The 16,811-nt window shown below is 44.6% G+C and overlaps 1 protein-coding gene and 1 long non-coding RNA gene across 4 annotated transcripts in view; one reads left to right on the top strand and one right to left on the bottom strand.

Annotated features, from left to right (window-relative positions):
• The window catches only part of CDCP1 (CUB domain containing protein 1), a 35,796-nt gene extending 25,724 nt beyond the window's left edge, over positions 1-10,072 (bottom strand). The window contains exon 1 of one of the 2 annotated variants that reach the window (XM_054817790.1): positions 3,311-3,467. In XM_054817790.1, the coding sequence (XP_054673765.1) occupies positions 3,311-3,386 (76 nt within the window). In that variant the 5' untranslated portion in view covers positions 3,387-3,467. Of the gene's footprint in view, positions 1-3,310; positions 3,468-9,727 lie in introns of those variants that run through there. The other variant, XM_054817791.1, reaches the window with a different exon arrangement.
• A 1,132-nt stretch (positions 10,073-11,204) lies between these two features.
• Positions 11,205-15,897, top strand: LOC129203388 (uncharacterized). Of its 2 annotated transcripts, XR_008576011.1 has the most exons (5): positions 11,205-11,396; positions 11,478-11,691; positions 13,200-13,544; positions 14,788-14,890; positions 14,984-15,897. It is a non-coding gene; the product is annotated as an uncharacterized LOC129203388 (long non-coding RNA). The 2 variants fall into 2 exon arrangements; XR_008576010.1 differs by lacking the exon at positions 13,200-13,544.
• The last annotated feature ends 914 nt before the right edge of the window (positions 15,898-16,811 follow it).

Genomic DNA, 16,811 nt, shown 5'->3' on the forward strand with positions numbered 1-16,811 from the left:
CATGTTTTAGTTGGAAAACACATTTTCAAAGGTCAGATACGCAATACTTCGTTCAGACTCCCACGTCTATGCACAGCTATCGCACCAAATACTTCTTTCTGCAGTTTTCCAGCTACAAGTTAACCAATGTTTCATTTGATAATTTACGTTATGCATAAAGTTGCATCTGAAGGACAATCACAAGCTCCTCTGAAGACAATGTGACCAGCCACGCTTCACCTACATGTTTCTATAGGACAGTAAGCACAACACTATAATACTGTACCTGCTGGGAAAGAGTGGAGGGAAGAGGAGAGAGAAGAAAGGATTTCATCAAGGATGACAAGAGACAGCTTTAGAAATAGGCACACCAAGATTTGTAGCTGTCCCAACGGAGCATCACCAGTCCCTCAGAAGAGGCACGTGCACCTCATGGCCACTTCGTGCCCGGTTCTGCACACCCAACCTAAATGTGGCCTCGCTGAAAGGAAGATTGCTGCAACCCGCAGCCAAAACGCAGCAACAGCGGAGCCAGTACCAATGTCAGCACCAGGGCAACTCCTTAAAAATTACTAGCTACGTAGGATTGTGGGGGAAAATCTTAATCTGAATTATCTTTGGTTTTCAGGACAAAGCTTTGCTGAGGGAAATGTTCCAACTACAGTTTTGGCTGTGCAACAACAAAAGCAACTCTCACTGGGATGAGGGACACACCAGGCACATGACATCTGCCAACAAACCTGGGAAGGCACTGCTCCCCCTCACACCATCGCAACCTTCAGCCTGCCAACCCATGCCACTAACGCAGCCAAGATTGAGTCACCTCTCTTTTGGTGGGGCTGGAGGTCCACTAAGAGGAAGATGACACTGAGAGTTTGACAGGATGACAGAGGACCTGGTACACAGGAGCGGTGGTGCCTGTGTAGGAGAGGGACAAGTGGGCAGAAGCATGCAGTTGGTAAGGAAGGAACTGAAGGAGGTAGGAAGAGGGACCTCCAACAGTGGCAGCAAACCATTGGGTCTACCAGCAGCATTTTGTGCCTCTTCAATGTTACTAACTTTGCTTTACAGAGCAACTTCACCGTTTGGCCAAGGACAAGGTCACTGGCTGGTGAGAACTCTCTCCCCGGTTCCTCTAGATGAAGCTAAGAAAGCCCCAGACCACACAGACATCTTGTTTGTAGAAAAGGTTTGCACAATAAGGATAGACTAGACATTCTTCATCAGACTTGTCATCTTCCTTCATTTCCTGCACTGTCCCATCTGATTTGGTTTTGCCATCTTCCTGACAAGAGCTATTACAATCACATGCAAAGCAGACTTGCTTGGCTCTCCGAGGACACAGCCTGCACCCACAGCTGCCACACAGCTGGTGTCCTGCTCACTACTACACCCAACCAAATTAATGATGTGGGCTCAACCTTGCAGAAAGCAGGTATAAACTTTTTTTTTTTAAATGCCAACACAAATGCATAATTCATTTGGATGCTTTACACATGAGAGAGGGGAAGAAGCTGGAGCAGACAACCACAATAAGTGAAAGTCAAACACATTGGCTCAAAAAGAGCTGTACTGTACTGCAAAAGCAAGCCCATGAAGTTTAATGTGAGGCATCAAGAAGATTTGGGGTGGTGGGTGGGAAATAAAAGGAACAAAGGATTTTGATAACACAGCTTGACCAGAGGGTGAGAAATAATGTGTGAATGTATGATTAATAGGCTGCTGTGTCTCCCAATGAAAGTCTAGACCTATGAATGAAGAGAGATGCAATTGAGGATTTTTTCATTCACTACTTCAACAATACAAGATCTTTGGAAAGTCTAGCTCCTCTCCTTCTAACACTGACCCATCTAAGGTTTTAAAAGTTTGTCGTCTTTGAAAACAGCACACAGTTAACCACAGTATAATACACAGTTTAATATTCTTTTTCCTTGGAAGAGACGTAGAGAGGCAAATAGCTGTCATTCACTTGACTCTGAGGCAATGCATTAAATGCAAATATTTTATTTAAAAGATTACATCGCTTGAAACTTAAACCTCAGTGCTGTCCAATTTCACAGTCAATGTTTAGACTGTATTATTTATAATAACAATGGCTGTGAGCCACACTTCAGCATAAGCAGGGCAGTTAAAGGTAATAGAAACGTTAAAAGTGCACAAATTTCACATCTGACTCTTTAGCTTATTAATAGTCATTCCAAATAACTAGGCAATTATTTTGGCTAGAAGGACTCATGGTTCAAGAGTCTTTAACAGGACTAATAGCTATAAACCAGACTGTTTAGATTTGAAGACTTTTTTTTTTTTTTTTTTTTGCAATCAAGCAGCTTTGGAAATTGAGGGAAACCCCACATGCTGTCTCTGCATTTATTAACCGGAATTCTTTTGGGGTCACAGACAGGATTTGAGAAAATTATTTGTGGGTTATATACACAAGATTGCATCAAGCATCCAGGAATTTCAAGAGACGCAGAACTCGTAGTGAGGAGCGGTCTCCGCTTAATCTGTCCCACCGGGCTGAGCACACCAGCCATCCCGTTTCCCTGCACGTACAGTTCCTCCATTGCTCCATATAAATAATACCATTCTCTTTGCTTAAAAGCTTCCACGACTGCACGGTCCGACACAGAGCGCAATCCTGTGAACTCCTGCTCCTTACAGATAATTCAGCTGCGTCTCTGGCATGCAGGGAAAAGGACTTTGTGAAGTTACTTGCACAATCAATACTCTAGCGAGCGAGGATGTAAAGAGCAAACAACTTACCTCGTTAGTATTTATTTCATAGAGAAAGAAAAAGGAAGGTTCAAACGAGAGGCTCTGACAGCGGATGCCCCTATTTCAACGCTATTTTTAAGCGATGTCCGAGCACCCCGCAGAGCGGGACGCCTTTGCCGGGCGCCTCCCCGGGACGCGGAGCGGGGCAGCGCCGCAGTGAACTTTCACTCCGGGAAGGAGACCGAGCACCTGCACACGCCAACCCCGGGGCTCGCCCCGCCTGCCCACACGGCAGCCAGGAGACCCGCACACGCTCCTGCCGGCGGGCTGGGGCTGCCATAAAGCACCGCATGAACGTTACAGATGCGATCCTACCCCATCCCCCCCCCCCCCCCCGCCCCTTTTAACAAGTAGTAGTTATCAAATTTGCAGCAGCACGCGGAGATAAGACAGAGCCACCGGTCTCTCGCCTACGGTCCGGCCAAGAAAAGCAAGGTAGGGCTCAGCCGCGCACCGGGCGGGCCCCCCCTGCCCGGCCAGCCCCAGCCGGAGGTGAGCGGCAGCCGCCCCGGCGCAGCCCCCGCCGCCCCGTCCCTATCCCCATCCCCATCCCTACCTTGCTGCTGGAGGAACTGCGCCGAGGCGGCCAGGAGCGTGGCCAGGAGCGCGGCCAGCGCCCGGCCCGCCGCCATCTCCCCGCATGGGCCCGGCGCCGAGGCGGGCGCGGGTCCCCTCCGGCGCCACCGCCGCTTCCTGCTCCACCTCGCACCTGGCGGGGCGGGACGGGGCAGGTGAAGTCCTTCCTCTTCCTCCCTGGCGGCGGGGAGGGCCTGGGCTGGGCTGAGGGGCTGGGGGCGGCCCCGGGCGCTGCCACCGCCCCGGCGCGGCGGGGTGGAGCCGGCTCGGTGCGGGCCGTAATCGATGAGAGGGTGCTGGTGCTGCGGAGTGTTATTTCTGCTGTTACACCTTGCTCTAACGCTTTCCCCTCCCCATGTCCGACATTATTAACTCCTACCGAAAGAGTTTTGAATTTTTCGCGATGAGGCTGGTGAAACACTGGAGCAGGTTGCCCAGAGACGTTTTCGATGCCCCGTCCCTGGAAACATTCACGGTCAGGTAGGACGGGGCTCTAAGAAACTTGGTCTAGTTGAAGATGTCCCGGCTCATGGCAGGGGGGGTTGGACTAGATGACCTTTAAAGATGCCTTCCAACCCAAACTATTCTATGATTCCGTGTTTGGAAGTGCCACGTTTCACAGAGAAGTAGGTTCCTCCCTGTGAGCAGCGGTTTGTATCCTGCTTGTTAAATGTTTGGGGACTTTAAAATAAAAAACTCTGAGCAGAAACCATCATGAAGTAGTGAGAAGTAGATGTTTGCTCAGCTTACTAACGAGGGACAGCTCAGCTCCTAGCAATTCCACACCATTGCTTTGGAGCATTTGTTTCTTTGGCAATATTGTTGCAAAAAATCCAGTACGTTTATACTAACCCACAACAGCACCTAGCGATTACAAAAACGTACACAGCAATATTCATGTTCAAAGAAGGAGAAAAGTCAAAATTATGTCAGAATTTTTACAGATTTAAGACCAAGCTTTAGACAAGGCTGAAGACTGAATCTTGCTGATTTCAGCTGCCAACAGCACACTCAGCTCCCCTGGGAAATCTTTACTCCTCTTTTGTAAGTAAATCTACTTTCAGTGGTCTTCTACGTAGTATGGCTTTTTACTCATCTCAATGAAAAGTACGCAATTAAAAGAAAATGTGCATGGCAAAAAAAATCAGTCTTTAGGAATGGAAATTAATAAGTTAATAAACCGTTAATCAGAAAGTAGTTAACTGGTTATCCGACTGCAGAGAAATGAATGGATAGGCGCGTTGCACCACATGAGGAGGAACAGAATGATATCTTAGGCTCAGATCAGTTCTGATGCCACTTCATTAACATAAGGAAATAAGAAAGGGCTAGGGTTTCTATTTTCTCCTATTGGAGAAAGGAAGGCTTTTGGCCGACTCACAGCTTTTAGTTCATGTTAGGTGTGTTTTATCAAGTTTCACATCTTCATAAAGTTCAGTACTTTCCCACTGAAGGCAATTCTTATATCAGCTTTATATTACCTTACAGTTCCTTTTTTCTTTTTTCCCAGATCAAAATATGAAAAAAATGTGGTTGACTTGCCAAAACAGATGTGGGTTTATGTCCGTGGTAGTTCTTAACAGTATTCTGTCGTTTGTAATTCTGAAGTAGGAACACAGAACCAGTAATCACTTGCCTTCTGGCTGCTCTTCTGTTCTCAGTCACCCCTCTGGTCACTAGCATTTCCAAACGAGCCCATCATCATCTCATTCCCTTTGTAAACTCTATAGACATTAGCTAGCCAGTCTAACAATGGCCCTGTGAGACAACTAAGTTCAGTTCCCTCTGATTTGGAGATGATGGACCAAGGGACAGACGGTCCTTATGACTTCTCCAGTGTGACAGGAGAGCGAGTGCTCCTCCGCAGAGTTGTGAGGGCTGTGTAGTGACAGACTGGCTAGTTATGGGAGTCACTTCCTAGCGGATTTGGACATCTACTGTTGCATAAACAGTGTAGATAGCTGGATTAAGATGCTTAAAATATTCGGCATGGGAAAGCATGCAGAAATGACCACTTCAAGTCAAAAAACATTGACTGTACACATAGCTCTATGGGAAAAAAACCAACACAAAGCTAAGACATTTTCCATTGACTTCGTTAAGATTAGCACAGCTAATGCACTTCCTTACAGCAGTAGCAATCCCGGTTGCTGTAGTATCAGCTACAGTGAAGGAGTCGACCTCCATCAACACCTTTTGTCTGGACATGCCGGGATGCTATAGCAGAGCCCCGGGGGTCAGCAGGGTTAAAGACCCCAAAACACCCTGGCCCTCAGAGTACAGTGCAAATGGAGCTGTACCACTCTCCGTGATGATGCTCCAGCATCCAGGAGGTAAGAAAGCGTGCTCTGAAGGTGAATGCCGTTAAATAGGTACCCTGCTAAAATCAGACTTTTCTCCTTCATCTGCAAAGAGTGAGGCCCAGAGGTAAAGAATTGTCAGTCTAGTGGCAAGAGTCAATATGCTAAGCATAAAAGTAACTTAATCCACTTTGCTATGACTTTAATTGCTTCAACTTTGCTTTTAAAATTGAGAAAAAAGGAAAACGGGAGGAAGAGACTCTCCTCCTTTCACATGTCTTTTAACCAAAATTTCCCTTGAAATAGCTATTGACTTTCACTTCAGTGTATTTTCTTGAGAAGGTGAATGCTCTTGTGATACTGTCAATTTATCCACATGTCTATTTTGGCTGATGCAGCTGATGAACAACTCCCTCAGTCAGTCCTTTTATTGAAGACAAAGAATTTTTTTAAATTGTCCCATCTTCTTCTTTTTGTGTGTGTGTGTGTGTGTGCTTGAGACATTTCTGCTTTTCCTCTCCTTTTGTTTATGCTTATATATTGACAAGTGATGGGAAAGATCCTGATTTGGTCCTAATGTGGGTTAAATGTGAACGAGTCTGCAAGCAGAGCTACCATCCTGCAGGCAGCTCTCTCCTCCGTCTCAGGCTGGAGGTGAGCAAGAGCAGCGGGTATCATTTTACGTTCCTCCTCTCTGGTCTACAGTCATTTCCTCAGAAAAAAACAGGAGTCAGCCCGGTCACATTTGGGGGCAAGCCTTACTGGATCAGCTTCATGTGGTATGCAAGTCTATGGATAGAAGCTCCCATGGATTGAGAAGTAATTGCGTCTGCAGTCAGAGTGTGCACACATGCAATGAAAGCTCCATCAAAACCAGCTAATTTGGCTTTCACCTCTCATTAGCTTAATGCACAGTGCCCTGGTCCAGCTGGAAGCAGTGTAGAAAATCAGGGTTTAATCTTCATTAACATTGCTTGTCATTTTTATAGCATTCTTCTTCCACAAGACTTGAGCAGCCATTTGACACAGCCCGTGCATCGTTGTTCAGTGGTGAGCTTTACTGACCAGCTGACCACAGTAATGTCCATACACTTCTGAGGAAGAGCTAGGATTAATCATCTTGGAAATGTGAATTTAGCAAGGAAGCCAGGGAAGAGGTAAATACGGGATAAAAAAAACCCAAAAACAACACAACAAAAACAAAACCAAAAAAACCCACATGTGCTGGTTAGTCAAAACTATTCCTCTCCTTTGTCTACGGGAATCATATCCTTTGCCTGGAAATGCCCTGTTAACTACACAGAGCAAGTTACAAGAAAACACAGAAAAGTTGTAAATGGAAGCACATGAACTCTAAACCATACTATATTTGAGGAGCAAATCTCCCACTTCAGCTTCCTTATCGCCACAGTGCGTGTAACATTGCTAAATGAACACATCAAAGACTGAGCCAGCGTTGTTCCTACCAATAGTTGTCAATGAAAGATTCCACTTCTTACTTTTTTCCACCTAAAATGAAATCATCAAAGTAATAACCATACAGGCACATGGGCATAGACCCCCACAGTCAGCCTGGGGAAAAATCAGCTGAGAAAATATTCTGATAACCTCACACCAGGAGAGACACACATAAATGTGCTCTTGTCCTAATGAGAGAAAGTTCACTCGAGTAATTTTTAGGCTGGTCGTTTCTACCTTGCTCTGACTCTCAACGGCAAAACAAGCTCAGCGATCCTGAAATGACACGGTGTGTATTTAGTGCAGATGTCCATGAGGCAGGTGGTAGAAGAGCCGATGCGGCCTCAAAGAGAGTCATCAAGATGCAGTTCATCGTGCTTGAAACACAGCTGCTGTATGACACAGCACTTGCTTTCGCTGCGTAAACCAAAGCAGCTTTCAGCCAGCTGCGTGACGCTCATCCAGCTGCCCGAAGAGCACCAGACAAGTACCCCACGCGGGTGAGAGGGCACCCAACGGGTTTTCTAGCTGAATTTCCAAGTATTTCATCTCCTCTGTTACTAAAAAAGGTCAGATTGAGCAGCTGCTTTATGACTATATACTGTGGTGATGCCTAAAGACCATACCTACCACAGCCAGCTTCACCCAAGGCGCCGTGCCAACACCGAGAGCGAGCCTTGCTCCACAGAGCTTGCAAAGACATAAGCAAAAGGCTGCAGAAGCCTGTGATGGAGAAGAGGACATGGTAGGGGCTGCAGAACCTGGGGCTGTTGGTATCTGTACACACCAGACTCGGGTGAGTGCAGCTATGCTTTACTGGGATCTGACGTACCGGGGCAATTGCTATGTGCTGGCTCTCCAGTTCTGCTGCTGTTGAGAATAGCATTGATGCAGAGCATCTGCTTCCCCGTGCTGCTCAGTATAGTACAAAGTACAGTATCTCTTGCAAGAGCACAGGAAATACCACATTTTTCAAACCTAGCAAATTCCAGGCATATATTTTTTCACTGTCTGAAGCTTATTAGTGGAATAAACTGAAGGTGCTACCTCCTGACTGAGGTAGACATGGAAATATGTAATAGCCTATTTTTAAGCTGTTTTTCCTTACCGTGCTTTATGAAAGTGACCTATTTCCTTTCTGCAGTAGTTGCATCATCCTAGCAGGCCAATTAAGACAGAGCAGATTAATATTAAAGGAAAGACCAAAGAACTTTCTATGTTCCCCTCTCTTTATTCAAGAGAACCAAAGTCACTGTAATGTCTCCTTCAATCCTATCAGGAATATCCAGCTATAGTAATACAGCACATCCATCATGGCACTCAGGGGATGCAACACCTCTCTGCTGCTTGTGGCAGCTGCACGGAGAAGGAGGAGTTGGAGTCTCATGACTGCCTCAACAAATACGTAAGGAAATGGGGTTTTTATTGCCTGCTGGGCATACAGCCCCCCGCGGTCTTCTGCCTGTTTGTGAAAATGAGAGCCATACAAGCACATTTCTATTTGTTTGATAACTTCTTAAAGAGATTCTTCTGCTAAAGAAATTCTTCTACTAAAATGATTCCACAGGATAAGTCTGCCCCAGCGGCCCTGACCAGGTCTGGTGAGTCACTTCACAGGGGAAGGAAGTGACTCAGGAGGAACAAGGGAAGGCAGCGAACATAAATGCCAAGGTGCGTTAAAGTCAGGGCCCTTCTGATAAGTGTAGGTATGTACTTAGATAATTTTGTAATCGGCATGATCAATGTCTTACTGACACTGGCTCTAGTCCACTCAACCCTCTGGACACAGGATTAAGTCCATCTCTGCAGGACAGAACAGAATTTCCCACAACAAAAGACAATTATTTGCATGTACTTAAATTCCATTGCTTTCAAGTTGGGCACTGGCTTAAGGATGTTCTCAAAATGAAGTGTATCTGTGCTGCAGCTGTAAAACACCTGCTTGCTGCATTTGGGAGTTACTCTATTTTAGTGTTTAATAAGGATACATATGATGCTAAATAAGCAATACAGCTCTGCATGTCATCATATATGCATTATCGATCATAAAAAATGGAGGAAAGAATTTGGCCCAGCTATAATAATGATCCATGGAATATTTTGGAGGCAACAAATCACTCTTCTATAGACTGAAGTCACGCAGCATATAATTTTGGTCAAAAGCTTAATTATTTCCAAGTTATTCATGGTGGTTAGATGAATTGTGGGAAGCACAGGGACTGCTTACAGCACTTGAATACGGATTCTGATTAGTTTTTGAATATGAGTGAGATTCAGCAATGCCTGATTGCAGGACTTTGAGCCAAGGCTCATTACCTGAAAATACACCCATGAAGCACCCCGATAGCTTAAAGAAAGTTTTCTCTCGCCAGAACATTTAAAATGCTCTTGTTGATATCTCTGATTTGACTTGGCAGGTACATGGCACAGTGAGCGCAGCGACATTTGTTACAGCTTGTTCAATGATTTTATGCCGCAAAAGAAAACAGCCCCCCAGCTGACCGGAGTTACCTTTCAATCCATTAGTTATCATGGGGCTTTTTTCTCATCATAGCAGTGAGGCAATTCTGAATTGCACCCTGGTTATTAGACAAACAGGCTTACCTTAAAGATTCCAAGTTATATGTGAAAGGACTTACCTTGCAATCTTTTTGCCCTTTGCCTGAGACTTCACAAGCGGGGATGGATGGAGCGGCGAAGTGGAGAGGGGACACGAAAAGATGCGCCCTGAGCAAAGGAGGAGGTGGGTCACAAACTGCGTGGTAACTCTGTCCCTGGCCAAACTGCTCATTTAAATAAGAGTTACTCATTCACCTAAAGAAGACGAGCAGGATTTATCCCTGAGCATGCGTCAGTAAACAGATAGCTTGCAATTTTCCTGTGAAACCGGGTGTGAAGAATGTGGTGCTGTTACAGTAGCACGGGAGAGAAATTGCTGCCTCCGGTACATTTCATTTCTCTTTGGTATAAAGTTATTGTTTTCTTCTTGTTCCTATTTTAAAGGGAGCTTACTCAGGAAAAGAAATAGAAATGGGACTTCATAAGGAGCTGCCTGGCCCCCTTCTGCATTGTGCTGTGCAAAATGCAGGGGAAGAAAAAAAGCATAGCCAGAGTGGCTATTTGGCTGGTTTGTATCCATCTGCTCCCAAATGGTGGTCAGGGGTGGGTCAGCATAAAACGTATTGCCTTACCACGCGAGACATTGTGGCCTGAAAGGAGTGACCTGCTTGCGTAGGAAGGGAGCGCTCGTCATATATCACACAGACAGGCAAAGGAGACAGCAGAGAGAGTCTCAAGGCTCGGGCATTTCTGAAGCTCTGGGAAGAAACCCAATTTTTTGTCAGGAAGAAGTCATATTCCATCATCTTTATCTGTCTCTAAGTGAAATCATAACAAACCAGCTTAACAGCAGGAACATTCCTCGACGCTTAAGGGGTGGTTATTTATTGCATACTGTATGTATCTGTCAGTTTATACAGACATCTCTGGTACAGATGTTCAAGCTCTGATAACAAAAGATATAAATAGTAGGTGTGGTAAACAACTTGTAGAATAGGATGCCTCTACCAAATAACACATATGCCTATTTGTATTCTTAGCATCCACAGAGACAGCGTGAGTCACGTGAGGGACTCCATGGAGAGACCAGTGCTTCCCCATGGCTCTCGTGGTGGCATGTATGCAATGGGTCCTTTATATGTGGGAACTATTGGTGATGTGCCTGCACTATTAGCTGTTCTGATAAAAACAGTAAATTTGGAAAGAGCTTGAGACATTGAGGTTTCCTCCCCGAGTTGCGCATGTGGTCTAACATTCCCGTGCCTTCATACAGGTCTATGGCTTCATTAGGAAAGTGAATCAGGTGCCTACTGCATAATATTCTGCCTTTAAATGGGTTATGTTAGGTACTAAAATGATCCGATTCACACAGACACCAGTTGTGCCTGGCACTGACAGTCTTTCCACCATGGATTTATAAAGGTCCCAAGCAGGGGGATTGCATCCCAGGATTTTCTGTTGTCACTTATACCCAGTCCCATTCTGGCAAAATATTTGCCATCTCAGGTGGACAAGAAAAAAAAAGAAAAAAAAAGAAAGAAAAGAAAGAAAGAAAAAGACTATGCCAGTGATTAAAGACAGTTGCGGACTTTAATGGTATTTTGTGTTGAAGTTCTAGGTGCAATTGCAGCAGGTTCTCCAGGAAACTGAAGCTAAAGTTCTTATTCCACGTGTCAAACTTCCACACGCTAAGACTTTCCTGGAAATGTTTAACGAGGAAGAAGAGAGCATATACTGAAGCTATTTTAGGTAATACAGAATGTATCAAAAAAGTGAGATTCTGCCCAGCAAGATAATGTGAAGTGTTAAAGGTTTTTTTTAACTGAAAAGTTTACAGTTGGATCCAGTTGTCACCAAAGCCTGGCAGAGCTGGACGTGATGCTCCCCGATGATGTTGCGTTTACACTTTGATTGTTCAAGTGGCTCCCGATGCTGCCGTAACGATTTCTGCAGGCTACAGGACACCAAGCTAAGAAGCTGTCATCTACATTTGAATTCAGCCTTCCAGGAATCCGTGGCACGTAGGTCCAGCATCCCAACTCAGGTTTGTAGAAACAAAATGTGGTGTTAAGAAGCCTGCTCGGGAACGCGAGCACAGCAGTCAGTTCTCACGCTTGGCAGAAATTAGACATCTGCCCGTCATTTTGCTGTGCACCTCACTAGCCCTGCTTCGCCAAGCTTCCCAGCAGGGTGAGTTAACTAGACGGAGAACTTATTGGGCTGTACTGGGTTTTGTGTCACCCTCTTTAGATCCTGCTGGTTGAGAGCTGCTTTGTGTCGTACAGATGAAGTTTTAGGCTTTCTGTGCCTTAGTTGCCTAATGCTTAACAAAGAAAAATAGCAACACCTTCTTCATTAGTGCTAGAAAGATTAAATGCATTCAAAAGTAGGCCTGGCGGGGTGTTCTCTGATGCTGTGGCAATGGAGATCATACAAGTGTGAGAAAATTTACTTTCAGTTGAAGTTATGGACTTCAGTAGGTCTCTTGTTATCAAAAGCAGCTGGAGAAGAGGCTGCTTTGCCCTCTGGGGAGAGGAGCCAGGTTTCAGAAAAGCTGAATGCCCCCCCCTGGCCCCAGAAGACATACCTTCTTTCAACCTGGATGCTGAAAGGGCACAGATCAGCAGAGACTTTCTGTAGAACCTGTTAATACCAAGAACATGCAGCCCCGAGGCGAGGTCTAGGTCTATGTTGTGTCCACAGATCATCCGCTGCTCTCTTGGGTGCTAACTTTGTAATACATGCTGCTATACTTCTGCCGCAGAGACGATACATTCACGAATCCCCAGGCTTGTACATTAAAGACCAAAATTCAGGTGAAAGGCAAGGTAGCGGTCATTACTAGGAAATTGTCGATTCTCAGAAGATAATTGCCACATGTTGCCTATGGTGATTATACAGACACTGTGGGACCTGAAAATCAGAACGCTTTTCCAAGAGCAAATAGCGTTTCCAGTTAAGAGAACTTCTCCCCTAGGATTTTAGAGCTGGACTTCAGAAAACATCCTTTTTATAATAAAAGGCTTATCAAATCCCTAGGAGAAATACGGTCTAGGTAAAAGAATAATTTACAAATATCCAATTTATTGGACAAGGAGAAGGTGCTGGCGACGGCAGGTAATGTAAGATCCTTCTGCCTGAAAAGCCCCAACATCTTTTTCTTTCCTGATCACTGTCTGTGCATTCAAGCTCAGCAGAGGGCACCGGGCCCTCTCAAATGAGCCCTTACAGACCGAGCCTGTTACCTTCTTCCTAACAAAGCTGTACATAGAACAGGAGGAGAGAGAACCTATTTTCTAGGACACTGCATCTGTACCACAAATTAATTTCAAAAATCAGTTGGCTCTCACTCCACATTTAGCAAAACACGAATTCACATCTTCCATCTCAGAGAACTATGCTGAGGAAAGTAGATGCAGAATGTCTCCATTTAATTCTGTAACAGGACATAGCATAGGCCCTTGGTGTATGCTTTAAATTACATTCTTTTCCATGCTTGATTTCATTTGACTTTCCCTTTGTGCTGTCAAACATTCCTGCTGTTCCGCACAGGTTGAATCAGCTGAATGCAAAAGTCACTGCTGCCGAGACATCACGCACAAACTTATCCCCCGCTGGAACCTTCTGTCAGCTTTTCACATCAGGGAATTTCACATTCATGGAAGAGAGTAGGGGCAGATCCTGGCATGACATCTAGACCTATCCCCTGCTTAAGAGCTTAAACTTTCGTGACTTCAACTTCTGCACATTTGATTCTGCAGGACATTTGACATCATAGAGGTTATGGCTGATGTCCTGCAGAGCTAACGTGGCTAAGAGGCACCAGGTTCTGTAGTAAGAGCAGCACAAGGAGGTGTTGCATCCTTGAGTCCCCAGAGAGAACAATGGGGTAGCCAGGTACGTACGGAGCAGTTCAGGAAAGGCTTCTGGTGCAGGTTTGTGGGGACAAACAAGGAGATGAGACACCTTTGCTGTCCCCTCCTTCCTGGCAGTATGCAGCAAATGTAAAAAATCCCTAGATAGAGAGCTGGGATGCAAACTCGGCTGAAAATCCTAGTGAGTGTTCCTAACGCTTAGCCACTTGGGAGCCTTTGGTACACAGATGCTAATTGCCTCCTGAAATATTCTTGAATATCTTTGTGCTGTCAGATGGCTTTTTTTTTTTTTTTTTTGGTGAGCTACACAAGATGTCACAGCTTACAGCATCCTTTTATGTCAGCGGTACCTCCTGATCATGCAGTGATTCCTGCACTGTCCCCAGGAAACTGGTGAGGCCAGCAGGTTTCCTGGAAGGGAACAGAGACTGTGGGGGTGATTCAGACTGATTGCTCTGCCGAATGCCACATTCACCGTGTGGAGGCTGAGTGCCCCTCAGGTTATTTCAGCAGAGCAATAACTTACGTAAAGTGGTAGCCAGTTCATTTTGGAGGGAGACTACGCTAAATGGAAAGCCAGTTCCTCATTTCTCACTAGACAACAGCTGCAAGAAGAAAGAATATTAGTGCCCAACAGTTCACTAGGACATATGTGTCTTTGCAGAAGTCAAAAATCTTGTACAGGTAGTATAAACTAATGCTGGATCTGCCAAGGGCATACTTCTTGCATGGGGGAATGCTGCTTCTTTAATAAAGGTCCCTGCTGAATACCTGAAGATATAACTGTACAGCAAGGAAATAATCATTATCATCATCAGAAACAGCTCTATACCATAGGAGGTACCCACAATATCATATGTGGCATTTAATGGGATATATGATATTCATCCGTTACGGATTGGGAAGAGCATCTCTGGTTAAGGTTGTCTGATGCTTCCCTCTCTAAAATTGTTTTTGATTGTTTGTAAGCTTATCATGCTCTTTGTGCCAAAATTTTTCATGCCAACTATCTACCTCAACCTGAATTCTCTGAGGAAATTCTAGCCAAATTGATTCAACCGATTCAATAAACTCATCATTTTATTACATGCTACGCCTGTAAAAAAATATGGTGAGCATTTTTTTCCCAAAGAGCGCTGCTGTTCACATGCTTTGGAGCAAGGACTAGAAATACTGTGGGGGCAGTGCGTCTGTCTGTCTGTCCGGGGTTTTCCAGCAGTCTGAAAACTCCTTGGCTTTTGTTGCTGATGCTGTGTAGTTTTCAGGTGTCCCAGACTGCTGAGCCAACAAGCTTAGGGCAACAAGCTCTAGAGGTGACATGAGAAGGGGAACAAAGGAGGAGATGGGGCAGTGCTTTCGTAAGTCAAGGTAAGATGTTTCTAAAACAGTCTCTCAGGCTAAAGCAGTGAAACCAACATTTTTGACAAAAGTTTGTCTTACCTGAAAATTTCATCCAACCAGGTCCCAAAGCAAATACCAGAGAAAATCCCAGGAGATCTGCAGGTCTATCTTCAGAACAGTGCCCGGCGAGGAAGGCACGCAGCTTTGCCCGTCCCGGTGGGGAGAAAGCAGGAGGATGATCTGCTGGCACTTACCTGAGCACCATCCCTGCTGCCCTCTGTGTTCAACACCTGCTCCAAGAAAGAGGTCTCAGGAGCTCAGGGACCACTGCTGCGAATTGGCAGCTATCGAAAGCTGCAGGTTACACGTTGAGAAGTAGAAGAATCTTTATTTTTACTGCATGCTCCTGGATCCCCAAGTCATGCAATGTTTCTGCTTGCACATTGCTGAGGATCAAACCGGCTCACCAGGCTGCTGCAAGCTTTATTTGCAGCCACGCACACGTGCACCTTCTGTAGAGAGTAGATTTGCCATTTATCATCAAACTTTTCCATGGATCAAAGCTTGCTTTATTTGGTGTAATTTTTCTTCCAACCAACATTTTAATCAGTCAAGTTTTCAAAAACCATGTCTGTTAGGAAGGCTCACTAGTGCTGTGTAGAAGGGTAGAAAGAAGAGAGAGAGAAGAAAAAAGCAATGAACAACAAGATCTCCCCAATGCGCTTCGAAACGCTCCCAGACTTTCCAGTTTGTTCCGCAGTTTTGTTTACTTTGCCATTGTAAGGAGAATAAGCAAAACTTCTTTGTCATCATTCTTCCTTCCCTGAGACAGAATATTATCAATACTTACTGCAGCCAAGGAAATAATTAAAAATGAATAATTTATGCAATTAATGCAGTCTTTTCTCCCATTTATACAATAACTGCCAGAGGATCAAACATTTCTTTTCAATTTATTCCTTAGTTAAGTTTATTTGATACATCTTAATGATCCTACTGCTCTGTAGATTGAATGTTAATTTTAAGTAATTATTCACATTCATTAATATGCACATTGTTTTCCAGTGGCTGGTCAAATAAATCAAGTGATGTCATTTTTATTCCCTGGCAGAATAAATCTGCAGTCACTTCCAGTATAAATGTTCATAAGCATGAATTCGATGCCTATATTTTTGAATAGTCAGGCATACAAACTTTGAAAATTTTCTTCCAAGTTTATTTGAACTTAGTAACCGTGATTTCTCCCATATCTGCAAGCAAAAGAACACAAAAGGCATGACGGCACGTCTAGAGTGAATGGATTTAAAATTCAAATGGATATTGGCTTGTGGTTTGTTTATTTGTACATCTTTTTCCAGTCCTTCAAGTGCAGCTGATGCATGCAGGCCTCTGCATCAGACTGCTATATAAAAGACATTATTCCCTCCAAATTCTGGCATCCTCCTCTCTCTAACGCATTCCCAGCAGATAAACAGCATCCTTTTGTACTGCTGATAGGCATTTAAGAGCTTCTTTAGCCAGTCCCCAGCAGCAAAAAGTATGTAATGAGAAATAAAAATTACTTTCCTGATATTGTGTGGCCAGACCACAACTATCTGCTTTAATACAAACTCTTCTTTTGACTTCACTGGCAGATGGATCTACTCCTGGCTCCTTTTAGCAGATGGTTTTTTCACTTGGAAAAATCAACATTCCTTTAGCAGCAGCATGCAACCTTTATCAGAGGGAGAAGGAAGGGTACTCGCCTTCCCAAAGTCTCTGTTGTCTTTAAGAGACAGTAGCTTTTTAGTGTTGTATAAGTCCTCAGTAAAATCCCTTCTCATCATGGCACAAAGCTCCTGAGAATGTCATAGTAGCAACAGCACCTCGAAAACTAAGGGTTAGGCTGTCCTAAAAGCTGAAGCATCATTACTGGATTTAACCCTTGTTCTTTGTGGGAATTTCAAGT

The sequence above is a fragment of the Grus americana genome, chromosome 2 (genome assembly GCF_028858705.1).
Source record: "Grus americana isolate bGruAme1 chromosome 2, bGruAme1.mat, whole genome shotgun sequence".
NCBI classification, from domain to species: domain Eukaryota; kingdom Metazoa; phylum Chordata; class Aves; order Gruiformes; family Gruidae; genus Grus; species Grus americana.